Raw genomic sequence first — 11,014 nt, 5'->3', positions numbered from 1 at the left:
ATAGTGTGTATTTTTTTTTTCTTGAGTTAAGAGTGCGAATCTCTTTAATTTAGAAAACAGGAGGGGGGGAAAAAAAAAGGAAAAGAAAGAATATGAACTTTCTACAACAAAGAAAGGTTAGAAGACATTAAGCAATATTTTTAACTGGCTAGATGACATAAAGTGCGCATAAACTTGCACAATAATTCTTTTGGCGGTTACGAAGCTTTAGAGTTATGAATATAATTAATTAATGATTAAAAGTAGAAGTTATGAAATGTAATTATAGGAGATAGTTATTTAAAATGAAACAATTTTAAAAAATGAGAGAAAAAGTAAAAAAAAAAGAGAAAAAAGATAAATGCCAATGGAGGCCATAGAGAAGTGCCACATATGATTGTTTATGCCTAGCTTTATATTATATATAGATTAGTTTATTTAAAAGAAATGACGCTTTTATAATTGAGAATAATTTGATTTTAAACATTTCATTTTATCCTTAATGAGTAGCTTTTACTGACTCATGGATGTTAATATGCTTAAGATCACAAGTTTCAATAGTCTTTTTTCTTTAAATTCTATAATGAGTCAAACTACGTGACATAACTCGAAATTTATCATCATTTCTAAAGATTTCTTTTTAGCTTTACAAAAATTTTGGGAGAATTGCTTTTGTAGTCCATTACATATGTTATTGCAGTTGTAGGACTCTTTACTTAAGAAATTTACAAATAAAATACAACAAATTTTTATATGACAATTTTCTTCCTTACAAATTCATGTAAATCGGTATAAGAGACCATTTATTTACAAATTACGATGGCAGATTCACGCTGCTAGAAGAGCATTAACTTCTATTTTTTGTTCCAAACATTTTTTAATTTTCTATCTTTTCCTCCCACCAACACAAGGGCATGAAAGATTGATGCCACCATGCAAAAGTTTTGATACTATTGCATTTACTACCAGTTTGTATTTCTCGAGACTTGACCTGTCCTTGCAAGGAAATATGCACTTAACAACCTTACGTGTATTATAATTAGATCTACTGACCATCCTCTACCTAATGCCCATGTTCTAACTTGTATAAAATCGTAAGAATGCAATTCTAAGAGGACAAGTGTAGTTAGCACTTAGCACTAACAAGCTACGTATGTTATACGAGGAGTCATTCGGCGCGTGGTTAATTTACCGACTCAATTTTGAATTGATTCTCATGAAATCTGATAAATAATTGATCCCTAAATGTTCGATTACAAATAAGACAGAACAAGCAAAATACAACTATTACACTAACATGTCAGCTAAGCATTTAAGACAGCAGTATACTATTTTTATCCATGCACCCGATATCATCAAATTCTATGTCTATATAGTATCTCCCTGATATCACAGCTCACAAACCCCAAACCAAAGCAAAATAAATATTCACCAAAACCAAGAAATTAAAAGAAGCCACCGAGCTAGAGAGAGCAATGGTTCTTTCATCAATGGCTTCTTCTTCTTCCAAGCTTATCTTCACCTTCTTCATCCTTATATCCATTTTCACACCTCAAGCTTTCTCACAAAGAGACTCATCATGTGAATCACAGACACACAACACATGCAACAATAAATCTAAAGCGTTAACCTTAAAAATCATAGCCATAGTTTCCATTTTAGTCACCAGCATGATCGGCGTAAGCTTGCCTTTAGTCACACGTTCAATTCGAGCGTTAAGCCCTGACCGGAGCCTTTTCGTTATAGTTAAGGCATTTGCTGCTGGAATTATTCTTGGTACCGGTTTCATGCACGTGTTGCCGGATTCTTTTGAAATGTTGTCATCTAATTGTCTGAAGGAAAATCCTTGGCACAAGTTCCCTTTCACTGGATTTGTTGCTATGTTATCGGCTATTATTACGTTGGCTATTGACTCTATGGCTACTAGCTTGTACAGTAAGAAGCACAAAGGTGGTGTAATTAATCCAGAAAATAATCAACAAGTTCAAAATGGACATATTAATGGTGGTGATCAAGAAATGGGCACGGTCAGTAATGGCCATTTCCATTCTCATCACCATGGTTCCCTCTCTAAAGATGGAACAAAATTACTGCGTTACCGAGTCATTGCCATGGTTAGTCTCTTTCCTCGTTTAATTTATGTGACATACTTTCATATATCGTTTGAACATTTTTGAAGTTAAGTTTAATAATTTATATACACCGACGACATGAAAAATTATTTATTAATGGAACACTGATAGTGTAAGAAAATCTTTGCACATGGACAAGTGCGCACAACTTAAATGGTACAAAGTTTGAAGGTGTCGACAATCGGTCGTTGCTTTAAGGAAGAATAGATTCTTGCCTAATTGTAGTTGACTGCTCTAAACCATTCATAGATAGATCCAATATTTTTAGCCACAGCCCACATGCATGTCTTTCTGTATCAATAACAAATAATGATGACATTCTTGCCGAATATTAGGTTGTTACTCCAACCATTACTAAATTAGCTAAAACCTATATTTAGACATGGTGGTCCATGTGCTTATGTTGCCTAAAATGCTAACCCCATTTATTAGAAACTGAATCAATAATTCTAATACATATGCTGGTTTCTCCAATTCAATTTCTTTCTATGATTTCAGTTATGTACATTGAATGATGGTGCAAACAGTTTTTACACGATCATTAACCGATTAAAAATAATATGAGGCTTGTTTGCTATTCGATTAGTTGTAAATGCATAGAAAATAATTTAACTATTTATTTTATATTGCTATATATTTGGGTGTTAGCATGCAGTTGCATCATGCATGTGATAATAATGGACAAGAACGAAAGCGCATATCATTTGGAACTGTTCCAAAAAGACAATTAATAATCTCTCAGTGCAACCTCATACGCTAAGATTACTATTCGTGGAGTCGCATAGATATATATTTGTTTGATACAATTTTTCAATATTCTCAATTTCAGTTTTACTAATAAACGTTTCGATTTATATGATACTGTTTATTGTATTTTCAAATATATGATTTTTTAGAAGATTGATGCATAAATGCTATTCGAGGGGAAATGATGAATAGGGAGTTGTATTGCATAGAGGGTATAAATAAGACGACAAAATAAATCAAAATTGAACCACATAAGGAAAGGTAAACAATTATTTAGACGAAATTGGAACAAAGCAAAATTGCTGATGAACAAATATGGCCCACTCTTTGATAAACTTCCCGGAGCTGGTATTCCTTACCCAATTTGGTATTCCTGACCAAACAAAATGTTTGAATACTGTGAATAAAGAGTTTTAAGGTTAAGTTTTGTGCGCTGATAGTGTATTAATTTCACCATCAAGTTAAGTTGATCTGAATTGATATGGCAAGTGGTAAGCCGAGAATGGAGCAATAAGTTGTTATAACATATTAAATTGAATTATTGGCAAAAATATTTTTATGCTATCAGTGTATTTTAGTGTCGAAATCAAACTTCCAATTAATGTAGTTTGTGACAAATTAAAGCAAAAGATAATTAAAAAAAAAATGAAGACCAATTGCTAGCACATTGCATTTTATGGATCATTATTATCAGCAGTAGTAAAAAACTAAAATTATCATAATATCCCTAGAATGGAATTCTTATTTATTTATTTATTTATTGGCAGGTGTTAGAGCTTGGTATCATAGTTCACTCAATAGTGATAGGGATTTCACTAGGTGCTTCAAACAATACTTGCACAATTAAAGGACTCGTTGCTGCACTTTGCTTTCATCAAATGTTTGAAGGAATGGGCCTTGGTGGTTGCATCCTTCAGGTAATTTTTGCTTTCTCACATCTTCCAAAAGATTGAAAGAGACAAAAAAAAGTAATCAATTATTTGTTTTCCATCAATAGTAATCAATTAAATGATCACATTAGCAAAAAGAGGATCAATAATTGGAGTTAGTTACATCTGAGAAGAACGACAAACAGGGAAATTGCCAATTGGATGATAAGGACAATAGTTCATTAAAAAAATGGATGGTCTGAATCGCTGCTATTTAAATACTAGTAGTACTTTTCCTCTATATATGAATTTAACTTCATCATCTTGAAGAATGACCTTAATATATGAATGCAATAATTTCACTAATGTACACTCAATTTTTATTGTACTAATTACTAAAGTCGACCAAAAAAGTGACTGAACTTTTATTTTCAAACATATTTTATACATAAAAATATTTATTTTTAATGTCATTTATAAATGTTTTTTTAACTAAAAGGTCTTTTAAGTTTGTCTAAGTATCACAAAAAAGTCATTAAGCTATTTTTTTATGTAATTAATAACAAATCGGTGAGCTTTGAGATCATTTTCTACATGCCTTATAAAGTATAAGAAAAAGTCATCATTTTAAGACTTATTTTTTTTTCTCTAACAAGAAAAACCATTCAAGCTTTGCCTAAGTTTCATATAAAATGCCTATGTTGCTTCCACCTAATGACTTTCTATGATACGCAAAATTGAGCGACATCTTGGTTATAAAAGTATAGTTTTGTGACTTTCATGATACTATAGTAATTTGAGTTACCTTATTTGTTTTTGACTTTCAAAACTAAAAAACATTTTTGTTAAAAAAAAAAAAAAAAAAAACGTTTAGTAACTTTAATGTAATAAAATAAAGTTGTGTGACAATCTATGAATTTAATCCTAAAGGAGCCGAAGTTAGTTATTTGTATTTTATATCAAAAGTGAAAGAGTTGTGATCCTTTTCCTGTTTTGTTTTTTCTTCAAACAGGCAGAGTACAAAATGTTGAAAAAGGCAGCAATGGCATTTTTCTTTTCAGTAACAACCCCATTTGGCATAGCACTTGGAATTGCACTGTCAAAAACTTACCAGGAAAATAGCCCTCGTGCATTAATAACTGTTGGTTTGTTGAACGCCTCATCTGCTGGCCTTTTGATTTACATGGCTTTGGTGGATCTTCTTGCTGCTGATTTCATGGGTGACAAATTACAAGGTAGCATCAAGCTACAAATCAAGGCTTTTATTGCTGTCCTTTTGGGTGCTGGTGGCATGTCTCTTATGGCCAAATGGGCTTGACATTTTATCCTATAGTTTTTTTGATGGAAGTAATTAGAGGACGATAATAACTTTAAAAAAATTTAAGCGTTGATCAATATGTTATTAGGAAGTAGCTAAACTAAAATTTAACTGTTGTGCCGCTCAATTCTCCCTTCTACAACTATAAGCCAAAGTCCTTCCTAACTTATGACATATCAGAATGTACAAATAAAAGAAAGCAACAGAGAATTCTGAAGAACAAAAGTGTCGAAATCTACAATTTTACGCATTTAGTCAACTTCTAGTATGTTTAAACTTATATAATCTATTTACATCAATAATTAGGATTCGCAGAAATTGTTGAAGTGTTTGTGACTGTAATACAAATTCAATCGTGCTATTTGTTGAGGTTTTATGCACGCCACAAGACGGCAAGACGACTTTATAAAATGTTGAATATCAAGTATTGATTCCACAAGCTTAGAGTACCATAGTTGGGTTGACTTTGACTTTATTTAACTAACCATAAATAGGTGGATGAAGATCCTTATGAAGTACAAGCCAATGCTTTTTCACCTCACTTGTTCCGCAACTTGAATTGTTACTTTATTCTTGACTTTACAAATGATTCCAGTTGCTATTATACATAGAGTTCATGATTATTCACATGCCAAACTAGCCAATGGACTTCGCCCCCCGCCCCCCATAAAAAGCCCAACATTCTTCTTAAGGTGAAATAACTCATATATACAGCTCACGCATCTAATTTGCAGCCGATATGGCCCTATCATTGGTGTATAGATAATGGATATGTAGCGTATAACTATATATAAATTGCTCAATTTTTTTGTAACTTTACATATACATCCTTATACACTATTATACATTACATATACATTCTATAAACTATATAGAATGTATAAATGATGTATATGATTTGTATAACAATGTATAGACATAGTATAACTATGTATAAACAATGTATTTCCTTGAAGACTCAAAAATTCAAATCTGACCGCCGGAAAATACACTCTAAAAGTAACAAAATTCACCATGAATATTATCCTTGCCGGCGCTACCTATAGTTACCTTAAAATCCCTCATGAATCTGATCCTCGCCGGCTTCGACATCCTCACCGCCTAATCCACAAATCAAAAATCTAAAGTTTTCAGGTGTTAACTGATACGCCTTGCAATAGCTTCTAATAACCATAGATCCCCATAAAACTTAATTTGCTGATGCCGCTGGTGAAGCGAGATTCTACGGAAGTGATGTACCGGAGGAGCACAAACTTGGTTATAGACACAGCCAAATTCTCTATACCTTATACTCTTGTTGCTTATATCTTAGTCAAACAAGTGCACTTACGTACTCTAGGAACATCCACCTACATATAACAAGCCTTGATTTTACATCCTTCTGGTTAAAATTAAGCACATCTTTGATGGTTGACTAGTAGGGTTGGCAAACGACAGCTTAAGTTAAATTTAGGCGGGTCAAAATGAGTTGAATATAAAGGGATCTTTATACAAATAGCCGATCGGATTTTTGGATTTTTCTGTTTTTTTTTTTTCATCTGGTATACATAGATTATACACTAATTTTATATGGTTATATACATATTATACATGTATCATATATCCGCCAACTATTTTAATTCAAGTGGTTGGATAAGGCTATTTGAGTTTTTGTTCGAATATAAAAGGTCATTGTTCAACCTTGTTTAAAAGTTAGTTGGGTTGAGTCAAGATGGGCTAAACAATGAGTCATAATTCAACTCGCCCAACTCTTACGTACTTTTAGTTTCTTTATTTGTTTTCTTATAATTTGTTAGTGTACACTACCATTTAAACTCAATTATATAAGACTAAATCTATACAATGCGAACATCTCTTTAAAGAAGGATTTTTTTAGAATGTCCAGCAATATATAACCATGAAATTTTCAAGCTTCAAGTTAAGAATTAACCAACTTATCTCTTATTCATAACGAAATTTCGAAATAAAGCTAACCAGTAATAGAATTCAAGCCAAAACAATAAGATCGATGCTCTGCAAATTCTTCAACCAACAGTAGTCTTAGCAGAATTAAGATTGAGTTGTCTTAAACTGTCAGTTTTGGTGGGTTAATTACGCACTAATTTGTCTTCTTTTCGTCAGGTTGTCAAGGTATTGATAGAGATAGTTGCTCGACATCAAGTTCCAGCAAATTACATATTGAAGGGAATTAAGTAATAATCTGTCCATATTTGGCTACATGTATATATGGGGACAAGCATGTGTAGTTCTATATGATGGACATGTTTACTGGTGTATTTTTTAAGAACTACAATATATATCATATGAGCTATGAGAACTTGACTTTCAAGTTTCTACTAACATGACTTTGTAACAGAACACTAAAGTCTTAACATGATTATACTTTTTTAAGTACTGTAATTTCATAAACCCTAAATACTTTCTTATCCTTTCTTTCTTCTTGTAGTTTGTAAAATCCACGTAGGATATTAAACTACCAAGTCAACATCAAAACTAGTTGCAAACACGTGCCTTCCTAATTCAGCACAAGTAACAACTCGCTTAAAACACGCCCTTTGCCGTTTTGGATACACATTTCCGTATTTGTAAGTACAAAATCCGCATGTACTTATTTAAGTTTATCAAATATTTAGGGCCAGTTCATGCCTTTGCTATAATATAGCGTTTACTTCTATTTCTCTATTGTAAAAATATTATTTTCGCTGATTTCAGCTAGGGCATGCCATTTTCATGCTTTGGGTGAAATAGTATTAGGCTTCAATGTGTTTTCCAACTTTTTTTTTTTTTTTTTTTAAGGAAGTAGCCACCAATTATTAATTAGCTCACCCTATGTTTGTCTTCCAATTTCTCTTCCGCCCCTGATTTAATAAAAAATGTTTGGATACTGAATTCAATATTCGTTAAATCCTAGCACACGGAACAGCAAAATTCTAAGTACATATATAGTAGTAGTTCGCAAATACAATAACTCATAACCACAAACAAACAAAAAACATATTCACTCAAAAAACGTCTATAGCACAATGGCTAATTTTCATTTCAAGCACATTGCCATCTTCTTCATTCTCATCTCAATTTCAGTACCTCAAGTTTTATCAGTAGTAGAGGATTGTGGAGCAGAAGAAGACAACTCTTGTGTCAACAAATCCAAAGCATTACCCTTAAAAATCATAGCCATAGTCTCCATCTTAATCACTAGCATGATCGGAGTATGTCTTCCATTGGTTACACGTTCTATCCCGGCCCTAAGCCCCGATCGAAGCCTTTTCGTGATCGTCAAGGCATTTGCAGCAGGAATTATCCTAGCCACGGGCTTCATGCACGTGTTACCAGACTCATTTGACATGTTGTCGTCGAGTTGCTTGAAGGAGAACCCGTGGCATAAGTTTCCCTTCACTGGATTTGTTGCAATGTTGTCTGCTATAATAACGTTGGCTATTGACTCTATAGCGACTAGTTTGTACAGCAAGAAAAACAAAGCTGGTGTAATTCCAGAAAGTCACGATCAAGAAACTGGAAATCATGTTCATTCGCATCATCACCATGGATCTTTTTCGACTAAAGATGGAGTTGATGGTAAAAAACTACTGCGATACAGAGTAATTGCCATGGTTAGTTTTATACTTTATTCTATTACTCCCTCGGTCCCGTTTTATTATTTGACATGTACACTTTTTTTCTTAGTATGTCCTAAAAAGAATTATACTTTTCTATGTTTATAAATCAGTTAACTTTAAACTTTCATTTTTATCATTAATGATATAATTTTTATGGCTAAAATAAATGTTATGGCATATTTAGACTATATATCTAAAAATTTATTTTTTCTCTCTTTAATTTCTTACCTAGTCAAACACATAAAAGGAGAAGAAGGTCGAAGGGAGTACTTATATATGATCAATTTGCTTCTTCTTTTTTCATTTTTTTTTTTTAAATTCAATCTTCAAATGTTAGAAGTTTGGAAGCATGTAGTCACAAATATTTTGGAGATAATTGACGAATATTTTGGAGATAATTGACGAACTTATCATAGTGGAAATTTTATAAAATGAAGGGAAGAAAGATTCGAAAACCTTTTGAATATATTTATGTTGTGATGAAGGAGACTACTAAATTAGTGGTCTCTCTGTTGCTAGGTTGTGTTGACATTGTTAGATTATTAATATGTTATTTATATATAAAAAAATCTGCTTCATCTTCGCCGTGTTTATTGACTTATTTCAACGCTGGATGGCCCTCTTTACATTTTCTAAAGTCCAATTGTCTTTTGAAAATAATATAAGATATTCACAAAATATCCAATAAAGAAAAGAAAATGTTGGATGAAGATAACTGTTTGGCTCTTGGGAAGTGAAACATGCCCACTGCCCACTAGCATGGAAAAAAAAAAAGGAATATATTTTCATTCAGTAGGTCTCTAATGTAGTAATGTGTGAGATGATTTTTGCTCAAGGATACAACGGTATGACCGATTGACCGTTGTTCTAGTACAGATCGATAAACAATTTACAGTTAATGCCTTATTCTTGAAACATTTTATGTCAAACATTTTTTTATGACTGAAGAATATTAGAAGTTTTCATTTATTGAAAAGTTATATTCAGTTCTGCTAAACCATTAGTTTTCAAATACAAAAATGTTTTTGCAGGTGTTAGAGCTCGGAATTATCGTTCACTCAATAGTGATAGGGTTATCTCTAGGTGCGTCAAGCAATACTTGCACAATTAAAGGACTCGTCGCTGCACTTTGCTTTCATCAAATGTTTGAAGGGATGGGTCTTGGTGGTTGCATCCTCCAGGCAAGTAGTGTTCATTTTATGAAAAATTTAGATACAGGGAATAAAGATTTCTTTCAAAGTACCTTATTAACAAAAGTATCGATCGACCATGAGTAAATATATTTTCTTATTACATCCATAATTTGCATTCACTAATTCTATTCTTCTTTTTTCCAGGCTGAATACAAGTTCTTAAAGAAGGCAATAATGGCATTTTTCTTCGCAGTAACAACTCCATTTGGTATAGCACTTGGGATAGCCCTGTCGAGCACTTACGAGGAAAACAGCCCACGAGCACTAATAACCGTTGGATTGCTCAATGCATCCTCTGCTGGCCTTCTGATCTATATGGCTTTAGTAGATCTTCTTGCTGCTGATTTTATGGGTGACAAGTTACAAGGCAGTGTAAAGCTACAAATCAAGTCCTTTATGGCTGTTCTTCTAGGTGCTGGTGGAATGTCTGTCATGGCCATTTGGGCCTAAATTTGTTTTCATAATTTGTTTTGAGCAATAAGTTTGTGCACACCAGCCCCCTCCCCATCCCTCTTTTTCTAGTCCCTGCTTTCCTCTACTTTTAAAATTGTAATTTGCTATCTTTTTTAATTTCGTGACTTAATTACAATGTGTCTATCTAGTGCTTTTCATAGTCAAAGTCAGGCGTTTGTTGATGACAAAATCGACATATCTTATGTAAGTCTTTCCGGTAATTGAATCTTTTCAATTTGATTCTTCCGCGAGTATATTTAGTAAGGAAAAAATATTTGCCTTTACTGCTTTTTTTTTAACTAATTTTGTCACGGTCCAACTAGTGGCAATGACCAGCACTTAGTGGTATTAGTCCCCAATCAACTTAACTCATTACATCTCTAACATTTAACTTAAGAATCCAAACTTAATTCACAACATGTTTATTAATCCATCCATCAGAACTTAGACTAATCTTCAACTTAACATAATTGCAACTGAGCAACTAAAATGTCTAATTACAAAACTGAAGAACTAACGAAGAGTATATCGAGCGACTCTAGAATCAATAAATATGCAACCATTTAGAAATAGCATAGAAAAGTGAAACATAATCAACTGGCTCCCCCAGAAAGACCTATGAGGATGAAGTCACTAAGATGCTAGCTTAACAAGAATGATCAGTCAGATCTTGGGCTCAACTTCAGCTCTGAAATCTGAAACATTA

General features: G+C 32.8%; 2 protein-coding genes across 2 annotated transcripts; both read left to right on the top strand.

Moving 5' to 3' along the window:
* The first annotated feature begins 1,339 nt into the window (after positions 1-1,339).
* LOC132048135 (fe(2+) transport protein 1-like) lies at positions 1,340-5,443 on the top strand. The gene is made up of 3 exons (XM_059439057.1): positions 1,340-2,093; positions 3,626-3,775; positions 4,740-5,443. Exons 1-3 carry the CDS (start codon positions 1,455-1,457, stop codon positions 5,043-5,045), a joined length of 1,095 nt encoding a protein of 364 aa, XP_059295040.1. The 5' UTR covers positions 1,340-1,454; the 3' UTR covers positions 5,046-5,443.
* Positions 5,444-8,011: 2,568 nt separating this feature from the next.
* LOC132048134 (fe(2+) transport protein 1-like) lies at positions 8,012-10,440 on the top strand. Its single transcript, XM_059439056.1, has 3 exons — positions 8,012-8,656; positions 9,694-9,843; positions 10,000-10,440. Exons 1-3 carry the CDS (start codon positions 8,069-8,071, stop codon positions 10,303-10,305), a joined length of 1,044 nt encoding a protein of 347 aa, XP_059295039.1. The 5' UTR covers positions 8,012-8,068; the 3' UTR covers positions 10,306-10,440.
* The last annotated feature ends 574 nt before the right edge of the window (positions 10,441-11,014 follow it).

This window comes from Lycium ferocissimum, chromosome 2 (genome assembly GCF_029784015.1).
Source record: "Lycium ferocissimum isolate CSIRO_LF1 chromosome 2, AGI_CSIRO_Lferr_CH_V1, whole genome shotgun sequence".
In the NCBI taxonomy this organism is placed as follows: Eukaryota; Viridiplantae; Streptophyta; class Magnoliopsida; order Solanales; family Solanaceae; genus Lycium; species Lycium ferocissimum.
The sequence above is the reverse complement of the archived record's forward strand: the minus strand, read 5'-3'. Positions and strand labels throughout refer to the sequence as shown.

Excerpts from the sequence above, each read along its gene's own strand:
- LOC132048134 (XM_059439056.1), top strand. The coding sequence starts at position 8,069 with ATGGCTAATTTTCATTTCAAGCACATTGCCATCTTCTTCATTCTCATC. Across the intron at positions 8,657-9,693 it reads GATACAGAGTAATTGCCATG|GTGTTAGAGCTCGGAATTAT; the intron begins GTTAGTTTTATA and ends ATGTTTTTGCAG. Across the intron at positions 9,844-9,999 it reads TTGGTGGTTGCATCCTCCAG|GCTGAATACAAGTTCTTAAA; the intron begins GCAAGTAGTGTT and ends TCTTTTTTCCAG.
- LOC132048135 (XM_059439057.1), top strand. The coding sequence starts at position 1,455 with ATGGTTCTTTCATCAATGGCTTCTTCTTCTTCCAAGCTTATCTTCACC. Across the intron at positions 2,094-3,625 it reads GTTACCGAGTCATTGCCATG|GTGTTAGAGCTTGGTATCAT; the intron begins GTTAGTCTCTTT and ends ATTTATTGGCAG. Across the intron at positions 3,776-4,739 it reads TTGGTGGTTGCATCCTTCAG|GCAGAGTACAAAATGTTGAA; the intron begins GTAATTTTTGCT and ends TTCTTCAAACAG.